This window comes from Rhinopithecus roxellana, chromosome 3 (assembly GCF_007565055.1).
Source record: "Rhinopithecus roxellana isolate Shanxi Qingling chromosome 3, ASM756505v1, whole genome shotgun sequence".
NCBI lineage: Eukaryota > Metazoa > Chordata > Mammalia > Primates > Cercopithecidae > Rhinopithecus > Rhinopithecus roxellana.
Genome location: NC_044551.1, coordinates 156998043 through 157014284, shown reverse-complemented (window position 1 = coordinate 157014284; position 16242 = coordinate 156998043). Strand labels below are relative to the sequence as shown.

At 50.1% G+C, this 16242-nt stretch overlaps 1 protein-coding gene across 1 annotated transcript; it reads left to right on the top strand.

Moving 5' to 3' along the window:
- Positions 1-891: 891 nt before the first annotated feature.
- HBEGF (heparin binding EGF like growth factor) lies at positions 892-15219 on the top strand. Its single transcript, XM_010388133.2, has 6 exons — positions 892-1234; positions 1433-1606; positions 4712-4889; positions 12360-12515; positions 13319-13409; positions 13787-15219. The coding sequence occupies exons 1-5, from the start codon at positions 1189-1191 to the stop codon at positions 13389-13391; spliced, it is 627 nt and encodes a 208-aa protein (XP_010386435.1). The 5' UTR covers positions 892-1188; the 3' UTR covers positions 13392-13409; positions 13787-15219.
- Positions 15220-16242: the final 1023 nt, after the last annotated feature.

Here is a 16242-nt window from a genome sequence, read left to right as displayed (position 1 = left end):
CTCTCCCCAGCCACGTCTCTGGAAACTGAAATACCTACTGAGAGACTCATTTCTTTGGGTCAGGACAGTGACTCCAGAAGACCCCTGTAAAAGCACATGGGTTGGAAGAGAAACACCTGGTGCCTGTGAAACAGCAATCTAGGTTAGCCAGCTGGGTCCTATGGGAGGGAGGCTCATTTTTTATGTTGAGGAAAAAGATGGCAGTCAAAGGCAAGGAAAAGAATAAGGCTTGTTTCACAACCGGTGTCTCTCCAATTTCAGAAGCCTGGGAATTACAACCCATAGTTCAAAAATCTTAATGTCCCCTGAGGGAAGATGGGAGGAAGCCACTCCAGCGACTGGTAGAGTACTAACTTCCTTTGCTTTTGCTGGATTGATACTAATTACCTGCAGCTTCAACTCTGGTTATCTCGGGTTTATGAGAACGGCTGGCATTCATGTGTCTAATTTTTACATGATAAATGAATTAATTATTATTTGATACTTGCCGTGTTGGTAGGCCAAAAGGTGGGCTTCTGAAACTTAGAGGGTGACAGGGATGGAGACCCCTGGTATGGAGCTGAGACGCAGCAAGAGGCCAGGCCCGGAACAGAACTCAGCGCAGCAGTCAGTCACAAGGCTGCAGAGCGACAGGCGTTTGGGGAAAGGTAGGAACCTCTCCCCGCCACCTGCCGGTCAGCAGCCCTACCCACAATTAGGCCGCGGCTGCCTCGGCCTGGTCCCAAAAAGATGTGAGCGCCGCCCCCTCCTCCCGCCCAGTCCCCCGCCGCGCCCGCGGGGTCGGGGGCTGAGCTGCCGGCGCCGCGAGCCGGGCGAGCTTCCCAGCACGGGAGGAGGGAGGGGGCGGCGCCGGGCGGGGCGGAGCTTCGGCGCCTCCCGGAGCCTTATTCCCGGCAGCGCGCCGGGCAGCGCTCATTCGGCCGAAGGAGCTACGCGGGCCACGTTGCTGGCTGGCCTGACCTAGGCGCGCGGGGTTGGGCGGCCGCGCGGGCGGGCGGAGTGACCAAGAAAGACACTCAACAAGAGCGAGCTGCGCCGGGGTCCCGGCCAGGCTTGCACGCAGAGGCGGGCGGCAGACGGTGCCCAGCGGAATCTCCTGAGTCTCACCGCCCAGCTCCGGTGCCAGCGCCCAGTGGCCGCCGCTTCGAAAGTGATTGGTGCCTCGCCGCCTCCTCTCGGTGCGGGACCATGAAGCTGCTGCCGTCGGTGGTGCCGAAGCTCCTTCTGGCTGCAGGTAAGAGGGCTGCTGACGCCCCCGGAGATCGGGGGGATGGGGGCGCTGTGCTGGGGGCATGGGGGAAGGTCGTCGCAGCGCACCCGGCACGGGCCACTTGGTGGGGCCCTTGCGCTCTGGCGGACGGGCGTCGGCATCGGTGCGTGTTGGTCGGGGGTCTGGGCGGGTGTCTGATGCGGCCTGGCCCCTCGCCCACAGTTCTTTCGGCACTGGTGACTGGCGAGAGCCTGGAGCAGCTTCGGAGAGGGCTAGCTGCTGGAACCAGCAACCTGGACCCTTCCACTGGATCCACGGACCAGCTGCTACCCCTAGGAGGCGGCCGGGACCGGAAAGTCCGTGACTTGCAAGAGGCAGATCTGGACCTTTTGAGAGGTGGGTGTGGAGGCCGCCCATCCTCGGACCGGGGTGGGCTGTTGAGGAATAAGCAGATCCAAGATTCTTGCTGTTTGGGCAATACTGCGGGTTGAGGGTATTCATGGAGAACCTCGGGGAAAAGCTGATCGGCCTGAAGGGCACTGGGGGATCCTGGAATATAGGTCCCACTCTCTCTGTTGTCATTGCCTCGCCTGCTAGGTTGCCGCCCTTCTGGGTACTTTGGGGCAAACTGAAACAGGCAAGTTGTCTGGGGTCGTTACGTGCTTCTTAGGTAAGCTGAGTGATAGGAACAAGGAATGGTTGAGATGCTTTCCCTAGAGCTACTATGTAAAAATGGGCGCCAGTTCTAATTCCCTCATCAAATGACTATTGTATATAAAATAGAGGTAACAGATGCGGAGATGCCCAGGCACTTCTATAGAAAGTGTGCAGTGTTAGCCTCCTCCATCCACCTGTCTCCAGATTGAGGAAACAGAGAGGATTGAGGAGCTCTTGGTCGCCCTAGGTAAGGCTGTGAATGGTGAACGCTGGGCCTCTAGGGGGCTGTATTAAAATGCTGGATATCTCTGAATGCTACCGGAAACCTGCAGGCTTACTGAGCACCTTGCTTTCCTGAGGCGACTCCAAATGGGGAGGGCTGTGTAGAATCCTCCAACCAGCCTCTTTGGCTGTAGCCAAGCACAGGCACAGGGCAGAGTCCAGAGCCTGCCAGCTCTCCTGCCTCCAGACCTGAGGAGATTATCCAGCGTAGAGCAAGGACTCAGCACTGTACCCTGGAATGACTATATTTGGTTGGACAGATGCCCACCTGTTCTAGCTCCACCTGCTCCTCAGCTGCCCTTCTCCCTCCTTCCCAGGAGCTTCCCTTGGGTACTCTCTCTATTTTGCATAAATCAAGCACGTGCTCCAAAACTGAGCCTGGGCTCCCATACTTCATCCTCTCCCAGTGGCCCTCTGGGGTTGCCCATGGCCTGAACAGCCTGGATTCCCCTGGCCCTCTCCTCCTAGGCTGGGCAGGGCTGGGTTGTGACTCACCCCACCCCCACCCCCCACCCACATGGCTGCTCCTCATACCTCTGCAGACCTGACTCACTGCTCCCTGTCCATGGCTGGAGCCTGGCTGTCACCCTGCACCTTCTCCCTCCCCTTTCTGATTGGCTTGGCCCCCCTGCCTTACTCTCCCCAAAACTCTGGTCACTGGGTTCCTGTGACCACCTGTATCGCCTTCTGAGCTCTGAGGGGGCCTGGGACTGGATGAGAGGAAATGAAGGACTGTGGGGCTGCTGGCACCTACTTCTCTTTCTTTCCTTCTCTTGGCTTTACTGGGCAAGGACTACTTTTCAGGTCTGGGGATCCTACCACCTAAAATAAATGACTGCTACCATTTATTAAATTCCTACTGTGTTCTACGCACTTGATATGTTATCCTGGCTAATGTAACACTTATAGCAACCTTTTGAGATAGTTACTCTTGCTATCCACATTTTACTGAGAACCTGAGGTTCAGAGAGGTTAAGTGAATTGCCCACGGTCATATAGCTGAAATTGGAGCACAGATCTATGGACTTCAGAGCCCATTCATGCCTGGATCAGCATCTCAGGTGCTCCAGACTTGTGAGAGGGAGGAGATGGGGGTGTGTGAAGCAGCTTGGTGTGGTGAGGAAGGACATTGGAGGAAGTCCAGAGACCACAATTCTAATCCCAATCCTGCATAACCTTGAGTAAGTCACTCTGCCTGCCATGATTTTTTTTTTTTTTTTTTTTTTGAAACATAGTCTCACTCTGTCACCCAGGCTGGAATTCTATGGCATGATCTCAGCTCAGCTCACTGCAATCTCTGCCTGTCAGGTTCAAGTGATTCTCCTGCCTCAGCCTCCCGAGTAGCTGCAATTACAGGCACGCACCACCATGCCCGGCTAATTTTTGTATTTTTAGTAGAGATGAGATTTTGCCACTGTTGGCAAGGCTGGTCTCGAACTCCTGACCTCAGGTGATCTGCCGCCTCAGCCTCCCAAAGTGTTGGGATTACAGGCGTGAGCCACCATTCCTGGCCACATGGTATTCTTTGAAGTCCCTCTAGCTTGAAACTCTAAGTCTCTAGTCTAATGTATCGTGCTCACCCTTCTGCTAGACACACAGCTGTAGCCATGGATATGGGCACCTTTTTCCTGATGGGGGATAAGAGGGTGGGACTGGGCTGATGGGCATAGTCCACAGTCAATCCCAACTGGATATCTGGGTGAGGTTGTTTTTCCCCCAGTCTCTCTGAAGCATGGAAAGAAGTGGGGAGTCATCATTGTTCCAGTTCCTTCTGGACAGTTTCTTACTTTCCATTTTTCTATCCCTTGTACACCCTGTACCCCCCAACCCAGAGAGCTATAAACAGGACATTGCGGGTTAAATATGAATGAATCTTTGAGAAAGTGGGTGAGCTGTAAAGGGCGTGCAGGTTAAATATTTTGCTTGAAGTTGAAAAAGCAAGGCTGTGACCAGACTGGCCTGCTTGCTGTTCCTGAGCCAGGCTCTGCCCTGGGCTCATGATACTAAGGGGTGCCCCGGAGGAGACCACCTGAACACATGGACACTTCTTGTTTTAGGAGCCCTCCAACCCCAAAACCTCCAAGTACTTTCTCTAGAAGCAATTTTTGTGTGTGACACTGTCTTTTTGCAAATGGGTCACTGAGTATAGCATCAGGAAATGAGGCTGATTGAAGGCCAAAATAGAACGAAGTCGGTGCGGGGGAGTAGGAGATGGGGGTGTAAGGTGGACAGTGGGGTGGAGGTGGAGTTGGTAGAATTGCCCAGTGAACTGCAGTTACTCAACAAAAGCATTCTGAGAATGAAGCTCTTACACTGAGACTGTGAAATGCCTTCCTTGGGACCCACACTAGCTTCTACTTCCTACTGAGGTTCCCTCTTTCTGGTGGTTCTGCCCAATCTTCCTGCTCTTCCTTCTGCCTCTTGGGAGGCACTGAGCTAAGGGGCCTTCCCAGATCTCTGACTTCAGGTGGGATCAAAGAGTATATACTCCTTTTAAGCACTATGCTTTTCTGATTTTCTTCCCAAAGAGTCAGACTTTAACAGGGTGCTTTTCTCCTACAGTCACTTTATCCTCCAAGCCACAAGCACTGGCCACACCAAGCAAGGAGGAGCACGGGAAAAGAAAGAAGAAAGGCAAGGGACTAGGGAAGAAGAGGGACCCATGTCTTCGGAAGTACAAGGACTTCTGCATCCACGGAGAATGCAAATATGTGAAGGAGCTCCGGGCTCCCTCCTGCATGTAAGTGCCCCTTCCTCAGGGCTGAATCTCATCAGCATACTTTGTCAGCCACGTGGCTGTTCCTCGTTGTCACTGTTCCTTGAATTCATAATTTCACCCAGTGTCTTCTCAACCTCTGGGCGGAAGTTGGGAGGAGAGGAAATATATTTTTAGTCAGCGGAAGCCCCCTCCCCCCTATAGGATGCAATTTCCTGTGGTATGGTTTTGTGACGTGCTTTAATCCTTAGGGACATTTCCTGCTTGCCCAGAAATGAGCATGTGGCTAGGACAGCTGGCACCTGAAGGCAGGCCCTTCATTCTTGCCTGATGCCGTACTCTGGGAGGGAGAAGCCAGTAGGAAACATGGCAGAGTGGGCTTCCTGGGCAGAGTAGAGCTCCTGAGGGAAGGTAGGAGGTGTATTTGGATGCATGTTGTATAGGTATGTGTGTATTTGGGTTTATGTGCATGTGAGTGTGCAAATGTGGGTTGATTGTAAGGCATGGCAGGACTGTACAGAGAGGGATCATCATGGTGGCAGGTTGAGGCCTCTCTTTCTTCTTCCTTACCCCAGCAAGGGCCAGGAGGTGGGGGACATGGAGAGTACTGGCCTTTGGCCATGGTGTGGGAGAACAATTCCTTTGTGCAGGGTTCACAGGAAATGGAACCTTATCCAGCAGGCATCAGCCTCCGGTCAGGCAACATCACCCCTTCCCTGGGTAGGTGTGTGGGCGGTGGGGCTGTGGGTTCCTTAGCCTCTCTCCTAAGCCAAACCCAGCAAACGGCTGCCTTGGCAACCCCTCAGGGATGACAGCACTGCCATGCTCTCTGGCAGGCATAATGTTGCCACTGTGCCTGAGGCCAATACCCTGCGTCAGGCTGCAAACATCCGTTCCCTTCCCTGTGGGGAGGCAGGCTCTGGGGGCCTTAGGGGGAGACTCTGGACAGAGCCAAGAGACTATTGTGTGTACACTGCCTCCAGCCTGTCAAGAAGGCGGGGTGCCTGCAATCCCTTCTACTGGTGATTGGTGCAGATCCCTTGGCTTTTTAAAGCTTCCTTGTTTTGTCTGATCACACATAGCAGAGCTGCCCTGTATTTGGCAGTTGGCAGACAGACCCATCACTCCCCACCATGTCCACAGTCACTTGTGCATCCTTTCCTATAACATCCTTGTCAGGAGCTTGGTATTAGAAGGCATTCTTTAAGAGTGGCATAGAAAGCCCCCATATATCCTTCCCAAGGTCTTGGGACAGGGCAGGAAATGTTCGTCTTAAATTTGTAAGATGGCATCGTTAGTACAGGGTGAAGAAGGTGACTCAACTAGTCAAGGTGGATTGAGGCCAGGAATCTATCTATACCAGATTGGTCCTGGGCATTTTGGTGGATGGATGTGGGGCTTGCACTGTGTGGTTGAGAGGCTATATAAGGCTGCCTTCCTGGAGAGCTGGACTCAGCTGACCACCTAAACCCAGAGAACCTGATATGGGTGCCCGGCCACCTTCCCAGTGGTCCCTAGGGATAGTGATAACTATAATGATGTCATCTCTCCTTTGTCCCAGAGTTTCAGTGTTTATATATAATATGAGTTGAGCCCAGGTATGTTAAGCTCCTATTTAGTGGCAGACACTACTTTAGGAGCTGGAGAGATATAGTTTCCTGGGATTTTTCTTTTTTTTTTTTTTTTTTGAGACGGAGTCTCACTCTGTCTCCCAGGCTGGAGTGCAGTGGCCGGATCTCAGCTCACTGCAAGCTCCGCCTCCCAGGTTCACGCCATTCTCCTGCCTCAGCCTCCCGAGTAGCTGGGACTACAGGCGCCCACCACCTCGCCCGGCTAGTTTTTTGTATTTTTTAGTAGAGACAGGGTTTCACCGTGTTCGCCAGGATGGTCTCGATCTCCTGACCTCGTGATCCGCCCGTCTCAGCCTCCCAAAGTGCTGGGATTACAGGCTTGAGCCACCGCGCCCGGCCCCTGGGATTTTTCAAAAGCCCTCTGCTGAGTAGGCAGGACTTGGTACCTCTACTTGAGAGATGATGAAACTGGAGCCAGAAAATAGGAAGTAATTTGCCTGAGGTCAATAGCTAAATAAGTAGATGGAAACAAGACAGTGTCTCAGGTACCTGACTCCTAGTCCAGCATGCTTTTCATGCCCACAGGCTGCACTGGGTGTTGGCTTTCATCTTTCTTTCCTGTATCTGTCCTTATCGAATTGGAGCAGCATTTTATAAAGGGCAGAGGGCAGCTGTTGTCCTAGAGGTCTCTTATTCTTTGACTAGCCTAAGAGCACAGCAATATGATTTGAAAACTTTACATTAGCTTCCTGGGCAGAATTTTCTTTTTCTTTTTTCTTTTCCTTTTTTTTTTTTTTTTTTTTGAGATAGAGTCTCACTCTGTCTCCCATGCTGGGGTACAGTGGTGCGATCTTGGCTCACTACAACCTCTGCCTCCTGGGTTCAAGCAATTCTCCTGCTTCAGCCTCCTAAGTGACTGGGACTACAGGCACCTGTCACCATGCCCAATTAATAATTTTTTTTTTTTTCTTTTTTTTGAGATGGAGTCTCGCTCTGTTGCCCAGGCTGGAGTGCAGTGGCCGGATCTCAGCTCACTGCAAGCTCCGCCTCCCGGGTTCACGCCATTCTCCTGCCTCAGCCTCCCGAGTAGCTGGGACTACAGGCGCCCGCCACCTCGCCCAGCTAGATTTTTGTATTTTTTGGTAGAGATGGGGTTTCACCGTGTTAGCCAGGATGGTCTCGATCTCCTGACCTCATGATCCGCCCGTCTCGGCCTCCCAAAGTGCTGGGATTACAGGCTTGAGCCACCGCGCCTGGCCCCAATTAATAATTTTTATATTTTTAGTAGAGACGTGATTTTGCCATGTTGGCCAGGCTGGTCTTGAACTCCTGACCTTAGGCGATCCACCTGCCTCAACCTCCCAAAGTGTGGGATTATAGGCATGAGCCACCATACCTGGCCCTTTTTTTTCTTTGAGATGAAGTCTCACTCTGTCACCCAGGCTGGAGTGCAGTGGCGTAATCTCGGCTCACTGCAACCTCCGCCTCCCAGATTAAAGTGATTCTCCTGCCTCAGCCTCCTGAGCAGGTGGTGTTACAGGCACACGCCCCCACATCTGGCTAAGTTTTAAATTTTTTTTTTTTTTTTTTTTGAGACGGAGTTTCGCTCTGTCGCCCAGGCTGGCTCCGCCTCCCGGGTTTACGCCATTCTCCTGCCTCAGCCTCCCAAGTAGCTGGGACTACAGGCGCCCGCCAACTCGCCTGGCTAGTTTTTTTGTATTTTTTAGTAGAGACGGGGTTTCGCCGTGTTAGCTAGGTTGGTCTCGATCTCCTGACCTCGCGATCCACCTGTCTCGGCCTCCCAAAGTGCTGGGATTACAGGCTTGAGCCACCGCACCTGGCCTAAGTTTTAAATTTTTGTGGAGATGGGGTTTCACCATGTTGGCCAGGCTGGTCTTGAACTCCTGGCCTCAAGTAATCCACCTGCCTTGGCCTCCCAAAGTTCTGGGATTACAGGTGTGAGCCACCACTTCCTAGGCAGATTTTCAGGGGGTTGATTGCATGTCTGGGAGGGCCCCCTACTGTCTCCTGCCCTTGCTACTCAGGGCAGAAAGCAGCAAGAAGACAGAAATCCTGGTTTGGGGGAATGTGATATCTGTGCACCTTCATCTAGGGATTTTTGTGGCTCTTCTTTGACTCCAGACCCAGGAACCACTAGCTCAGGTGTGTCCAGGCTGCTGTGGTGAGACTGAGGCTACCCGGCTTCCTAAACTAGCCCTCTGCAGCCACCATGAACAGGAAAACCCTTTTTGTGTCACCAGCCAAAAGTTGCCCTCAAAGAGTAGTTTCTCCTGGGCATGGTGGGTCACACCTATAATCCCAGCACTTTGGGAGGCCGAGGCAGGTGAATCACCTGAGGTCAGGAGTTTGAGACCAGCCTGGCCAACATAGCGAAACCCCGTCTCTGCTAAAAATACAAAAATTAGCTGGGCATGGTGGCGGGTGCCTGTAATCTCAGCTACTAGGGAGGCTGAGGCACAAGAATCTCTCGAACCCAGGAGGCGGAGGTTGCAGTGAGCCGAGATCGCGCCATTGCACTCCAGCCTGGGCAACAAGAGTAAAACTCTGTCTCAAAAAAAAAAAAGAGTAGTTTCCTGGGATTCCTGACTGGTTGCTGACACAGAAATTGGCTGCAGAGTTTCCTGTGGCTGGAGGAATCCTGGGGACACTTGGGCTGAGGAGGACTCAGAGGTGGAGGAGAGACAGGCTATGGGGCTCTGCTTGGCCTCACTGCCCAGGTGCTAAGAAGGAATGGCGATCCCGCTTCTCTTGGCTCCATCTGACTTGGGTACCCCATTTCTCAGGCCATGGGCAGTAACTTCTGGAGTCTGATTGTGTAAAAACTCACACAATGTGGGACTTGGCCTTTATTAACCCCTTTCATTTGTATTACCTCATTTTATGTTTTCACAATACTCTAGTGAAGTAGGCATTTCTTATCTCTGTATTTTACATGAGGAAACCAATGTTTAGAAAGGTAACGTGACTTGCCCAAAATTACCTGGCTAGAAATAGCAGCAGAACCAGTCTGGAACTCATGTACTCTGAGTCTCCTCCATCCAGACATGTCCCCTCCACCTCCTGGGGTAAAGGTGGAGAAATCCAGATTGGAAGATGTCTCTAGACCCTAGAGGGTTCTTGCATCTGTTGTAATACATGTTCTGGAATGGGTCACAGACATGGGTGGGAATAATGTGTCCTAGTCTGATGGTGGCTGGCTCTGGACAAGACACAAAATTTTGCCCCTACCCTGGGATGCTTGGAATGTACTCATTCCCCCTCCCTCTCTGGGGAAGCCAGGAGTTGTCTGCAAAGGGAGGGGGAGGTAGGTAATATTAGGATGTTTGCATTATTATCCTTTTGACTCAGGGTGGGGGTGGAGGGATTATGTAACTGAATTGCGGGACTCTGAGGCCAAACTTTATTTCTATCTTCTGAGTAACTACCTGTGGAGTTTGAATGATGGACTGGAAGTGAAAAACAGATTCAACTTCAGCTTCCTTTCTCCCAGGAAAGCAAAGTCTCTGAAGTCATCCAAACTGCTGGGTTGAATCCTGGCTCTACCACTCACCAGCTTTGTAACCCTGGGCAAGGTATTTAACAAAAGCTAAGCCTCAGTCCATCTTTAAAATGGGGCTAGTAACTTCTCCTTCACAGAGATGGCTTTAAAAGAAATAATCCTTGTAAAGCAGTTAGCACAAAGTACTTGGCTCATGGTAAGCCTTCAATGATTGCTAGTTATTATTCTTTATTATTCAAGTTATGAGTAAAAAATAATAATAACATAGTCAGAGAGAAGGGTCAGACTGCCCCCCCAGGAGCCTATCAGATATGCTTTCTTGGAGTTACCTGCACTGTTCTGCATTGGTCAGAGTGGAAGGAATGATGAATTTGGAATTTGCCAAGACTTGTTCCTAGTCTTAGCCCTGCTGCTTCCTAGTTGTGCAACTTTTGACGAATCACTTAATTTCTCTGACCCTTAATCTTAGCTTTTCCATCTGTAAGATGGGGTTGTACCTGCATACCAGAATGTTAGGAGGCTCAGTTGAGCTGGTAGATAAGGCTAGTGGCTTGTGAATGATAAACTGCTGTGCACAAGTGATTTTCCAGGGGTGCTTCTGCAAGTGTCCTCCATGTCCTGGCAGGATAGGGGTTGCTTTTATGCCTACATGGGCTGATGGGACAGATACATGGAGAGGCGGGGCGAGGAACTGTGGACTGTGCTGTGTGTATAGTGGGCCTGATTTACATTAATCCTGCAATGAGGTGGTTTCTCAAAGTACCCAGGAGGAACTAGGGCAGGGAGAGGCACAGGACAGGAAGGCAAGAATGCGATGCCACCCAGCCTGGCCCCTCTGCCACTGTTGGTTGTGGACAAGTCTGTCTCTTGGAGCTTCCCTGGTGCTCTCTCCGCAGGAAGAAGGGATTCCTTGTTCTGAGGCACCAGAGAAAACACTTCCTTCCCAGAGAAAGCACAGCTCAGAAAAGAGGGCCACCAGGTTCTTGGTGCTTCCTTCAGCAGCTGGTGGTCCAAAGTCCCCAGACAGACAGTGCCACTGTGCCCCCTGCCTGGAGGGTAGGCAGTTGTCAGGTGTGAGTGGGCAGTACACTGAGCTCAGAGTCAGTCTACAGCTACATCTTAGTTTCTGCCTTGCTGTGTGACCTTGGGAAAACTACTCCACCCTTCTGTAAAATGGGGCTCCTACCTACATCAGAGGATCTCTGGGATGCTCAGATAAAGGAAAGGATGTGAATGTTCTTCTTCAACTGTAAGCACGTCTGAGTCTTTCTAAGAGCTTCAAGGAAATGCTTTGTGTTAGAAAAGGCAGTTGCCAGCCGAGTACGGTGGCTCACGCCTGTAATCCCTGCACATTGGGAGGCCGAGGCGGGTGGATCACCTGAGGTCAGAAATTAGAGACCAGCCTAGCTAACATGGTGAAACTCCATCTCTACTAAAAAATTACAAAAATTAGCTGGGCGTAGTAGTGGGCACCTGTTATCCCAGCTACTCGGGAGGCTGAGTCAGGAGAATCACTTGAATCCAGGAGGTGGAGGTTGCAGTGAGCCAAGATTGCACCATTGCCCTCCAGCCTGGGCGACAGAGCAAGGCTCTGTCTTAAAAAAAGAAAAAGAAAAAGAAAAGGCAGTTGCCATGTGATTTATTTCTTGAGTGAGAAGAGCCAAGGGATTGTTTCTGACATTCTTCCATGCTCTGGCAGGGCAGCTGGGCAGAAAGATGTTACTTGATTTGTTTGGTTTGTCCTGTGATGAAAGAGGCCTGGTAGCTCAGCGTTCAGAGGCCAAAGGCCAGAGTTGAGCTCCCAAGTTGGGCCCTGCACCAAGGGGGAGCTGGAGTTAAATGAAGGAAACTTGAGAAAAACGACTCCTGGCAGAGGCACAGGGCCTATTAATAGGCTGGGCAGTGGTGGAGAGGGACTGGATGCTGGAAGCACAATGGGCAAGGCTGGGTTTATTTCTGGGTCAGAATGTTGAGGGGCCTCACTGGAGGGAGTGATACAAATCCCTGAATTCAGCCTACCAGCTCTTGTGCCCAAGCCCTCATAAGTGGTGTAACGCCTGAACACACATGTCATAAATCAGCCACACGTGGAACATATCTAACTGAGGCCTTCAAGTCCTCCCTTGCTTTTTCTGTGCCTGGAACAGGATTCTCAGCCCAGAGAACCAGAGGAAATGGAAAAGGGGAGGGTGTCAAGTGAGGGAGGAATGCTATAGAGCCTTCAGAGGCACTTTAAAGGGTTTTATACTAGAGGAGAAGGATGGAGGATGGGCAGGGATCATGGTCAGGGATTGACAGGCTGAGGGTATGAGGAATGGGGTTTGGCTTATGCAGGTGGGCCATTGCCAAGAGAGAGAGGCCAAAGCACTAACTCTATCTCCTTCTTGTTTTTTCTTGAACTAGCTGCCACCCGGGTTACCATGGAGAGAGGTGTCATGGGCTGAGCCTCCCAGTGGAAAATCGCTTATATACCTATGACCATACAACTATCCTGGCCGTGGTGGCCGTGGTGCTGTCATCTGTCTGTCTGCTGGTCATCGTGGGGCTTCTCATGTTTAGGTGAGTGTTGGAGTCCCCTGCAGACTGCTTCTGCAAATCACTCCCATTCTTCCTCCTCCTGGGCCCTCTCCTTCATGATCACATGCACTTCCCTCAATCTCTCCAAATCGTGGGCTAGCTCCGGGGTGTAGATTCTCCAAAACCCTGGTATTTCTGGCATGACATGAGTCCCGTGTCTAGAGCCCAGGGTCAAATTTGCGAGGCCATAGCAGGTTCTACTCCTTACAGGAGTTCTTTTCCTCCCTCTGTGACCCAACAACCCACTCATGGAATCACTTTGTCACACATTTCTTTCTCCTAGCTTTTCTTTGATGGCATTAGTATGTGGTTTGGTAGTCAAGGTGTGGGTGGTGCTAGTGGTATATCCTTCCACTCCTGAGGCATCTGCACTTCAGGCCCTGCTTCTAATCCAGGTATGCTCTAGCTCGGGGGAGACCCACCAAGCACTCTATGCCTGTTTTCAAGCAGTGTAACTCATCTGTCTTGAGACCTGGAACAAATTACTGTCTTTCTGAGGATTGTAACCTTATAGTGATCGTAATCTTTGTCCACCTACCTCATAACGATGTTGTGAGGATCACATAAATGAGGTGAAAGCTCTCTGTAAATTGCATCCTGCTGTTAGAGACAGGAGTTCCTCAGGGCAGTTGGGCCTTTGACCAGAGGTTGGGTTGCCCTACTGTGTCTGGGCTTTTCCAAGTAGTAGAGGAAACCACCATGGCAGAGTTCTTTGGAAGGACCTGCTCTGGACCTGTACTTTGTCATAGCAGGCAGAGGTTATTCACAAAACTTATCTTCCTCAGGTACCATAGGAGAGGTGGTTATGATGTGGAAAACGAAGAGAAAGTGAAGTTGGGCATGACTAATTCCCACTGAGAGAGACTTGTGCTCAAGGTAATGCTCCATCCTTTGCCCCATGACATGATTATCCTTTGTCCCCTTTCCTGGCTCTGCTTCCGTGGGCGCTGAATTTTTCATCGAGGGGTTGGGGGCCAGGCCACTGTGACATTAATATCCCATTGCAGAACTATTTTCAAAAAGACTCAGTGCTTCATTTAAGGTAAAAGTTGCTAGAGAGACACCTAAGAGACATGCCTGAGAAGACAGCTTCTTCCACCCTCATCCCCTCCCTTCCCCTCTCCTCCCCTCCCCTGGGAGACAGAGCCAAACCCTGTCTCAAAAAGTTTAAAAATAGAAAAGACTGGACCAGGAAAATCTTAAGACCTCTTTAGACTGGACCTGGCTTTAAATGCCTTCCTTTTGTGCTTTAGGAATCGGCTGGGGACTGCTACCTCTGAGAAGACACAAGGTGATTTCAGACTGCAGAGGGGAAAGACTTCACATCTAGCCACAAAGACTCCTTCATCCCCAGTCACCATCTAGGATTGGGCCTCCCATAATTGCTTTGCCAAAATACCAGAGCCTTCAAGTGCCAAACAGAGTATGTCTGATGGTATCTGGGTAAGAAGAAAGCAAAAGCAAGGGACCTTCATGCCCTTCTGATTCCCCTCCACCAAGCCCCAGTTCCCCTTATAAGTTTGTTTAAGCACTTACTTCTGGATTAGAATGCCGGTTAAATTCCATATGCTCCAGGATCTTTGACTGAAAAAAAAAGAAGAAGAAGGAGGAGAGCAAGAAGGAAAGATTTGTGAACTGGAAGAAAGCAACAAAGATTGAGAAGCCATGTACTCAAGTACCACCAAGGGATCTGCCATTGGGACCCTCCAGCGCTGGATTTGATGAGTTAACTGTGAAATACCACAAGCCTGAGAACTGAATTTTGGGACTTCTACCCAGATGGAAAAATAACAACTATTTTTGTTGTTGTTTGTAAATGCCTCTTAAATTATATATTTATTTTATTCTATGTATGTTAATTTATTTAGTTTTTAACAATCTAACAATAATATTTCAAGTGCCTAGACTGTTACTTTGGCAATTTCCTGGCCCTCCACTCCTCATCCCCACAATCTGGCTCAGTGCCACCCACCCTTGCCACAAAGCTGGGATGGTTCTGTGACTCATCTGTAGTAATTTATTGTCTGTCTACATTTCTGCAGATCTTCCGTGGTCAGAGTGCCACCTGGGGAGTTCTGTATGGTCAGGATGTAGGGGTTAACTTGGTCAGAGCCACTCTATGAGTTGGACTGCAGTCTTGCCTAGGCGATTTTGTCTACCGTTTGTGTTTTGAAAGCCCAAGGTGCTGATATCAAAATGTAACAGATATCAGTGTCTCCCCGTGTCCTCTCCCTGTCAAGTCTCAGAAGAGGTTGGGCTTCCATGCCTATAGCTTTCCTGGTTCCTCACCCCCACGGCCCCAGGCCCACAGCGTGGGAACTCACTTTCCCTTGTGTCAAGACATTTCTCTAACTCCTGCCATTCTTCTGGTGCTACTCCATGCAGGGGTCAGTGCAGCAGAGGACAGTCTGGAGAAGATATTAGCAAAGCAAAAGGCTGAGAAGGAACAGGGAACATTGGAGCTCACTGTTCTTGGTAACTGATTACCTGCCAGTTGCTACTGAGAAGGTTGGAGGTGGGGAAGGCTTTGTATAATCCCACCCACCTCACCAAAACGACAAAGGTATGCTGTCATGGTCCTTTCTGGAAGTTTCTGGTGCCATTTCTGAACTGTTACAACTTGTATTTCCAAACTTGGTTCACATTTATACTTTGCAATCCAAATAAAGATAACCCTTGTTCCATATCCTTTCGTCTGTTTGCTTTAACTGGGAACTGGTTTAACTTAGTTATTTCCTAAGCCCTGACTTGGTGGTAGGCTCTATACCAGGCCTATTTATGTATACTACCACAACAATTCTGTAATGCAGGTACTATTACTGTCCCATTTTTCCAGAAGGGGAAACTGAGGCTCAAAGTGGTTGTGTAACTTGCCTGAGGATACACAGCTAGTAAATGACAGAGCTGGGACTAGTAGTCTGGCTCCAATTATTTTGTCTTGGTACTTACACCATGCTATCTCTGAGATAAGAAAGAACAGATCTTTCACACGTTTAGCTGGCTGTAATCAGCAAAGACATCCACCCATTCAATCAACAGGTCCTGGACTCAGGACCTACTCCTCTGCTGTACATATGAGCAGGCATTGCTTCTGGCAAGAACAAGATGTCTTTGATTCCCCTCTCTTGCTCTACAGCCAATCCATCAGCAAATCTTGTCAGCCCTACCTTTAGAACATATGCTGTATGCAACCACTTCTCATCACTGCCACTACCATCACCCAGTCCAATTTAGCATCATCTCATGCCTGCACTTTTGTGATGGCCTCTGCCTTTCTAGTTCCATCTTGCTTCCATATAACATATTTCCAGTGTAATAGCCAGAGTGATCATGTCTTTCAGATCTTATCTGCTCTGCAGGCCTTCCCTGACCACCCTATTAAACAATAGCACATTCCTTCCCCCATCCTCCTCTTACTCTTCTTACATTGCTTTATATTTCTCCATAGCCCTTATCACCACTAACATATTCTTGTTTGTTTATAGTCCATCTCCTATGAAAATGTTGGCTCCACGAGGGTAGGGGTGTGTATATTGCTCCTCTCCTAGATTCTAAAACAATGCAATTGAGTGGTAGGCACTCAATATTTGTTACCTGGATGAATGAATGTAGGAAATACAATTCAGTCCAAGGCCAGCAAGTAGACAGACATGCAATCCAATGCTGCCCTGAAAGCGTGATTGGATTTAGAGAGGGGTCTCTGTTGGGG

What these genes read in the sequence shown, in the direction of transcription:
- HBEGF (XM_010388133.2), top strand. Translation starts at nt 1,189, where the DNA reads ATGAAGCTGCTGCCGTCGGTGGTGCCGAAGCTCCTTCTGGCTGCAG. An exon ending in GAAGCTCCTTCTGGCTGCAG is followed by an intron (nt 1,235 to 1,432) that starts GTAAGAGGGCTG and finishes CCTCGCCCACAG; the next exon opens with TTCTTTCGGCACTGGTGACT. An exon ending in CTCCGGGCTCCCTCCTGCAT is followed by an intron (nt 4,890 to 12,359) that starts GTAAGTGCCCCT and finishes TTCTTGAACTAG; the next exon opens with CTGCCACCCGGGTTACCATG.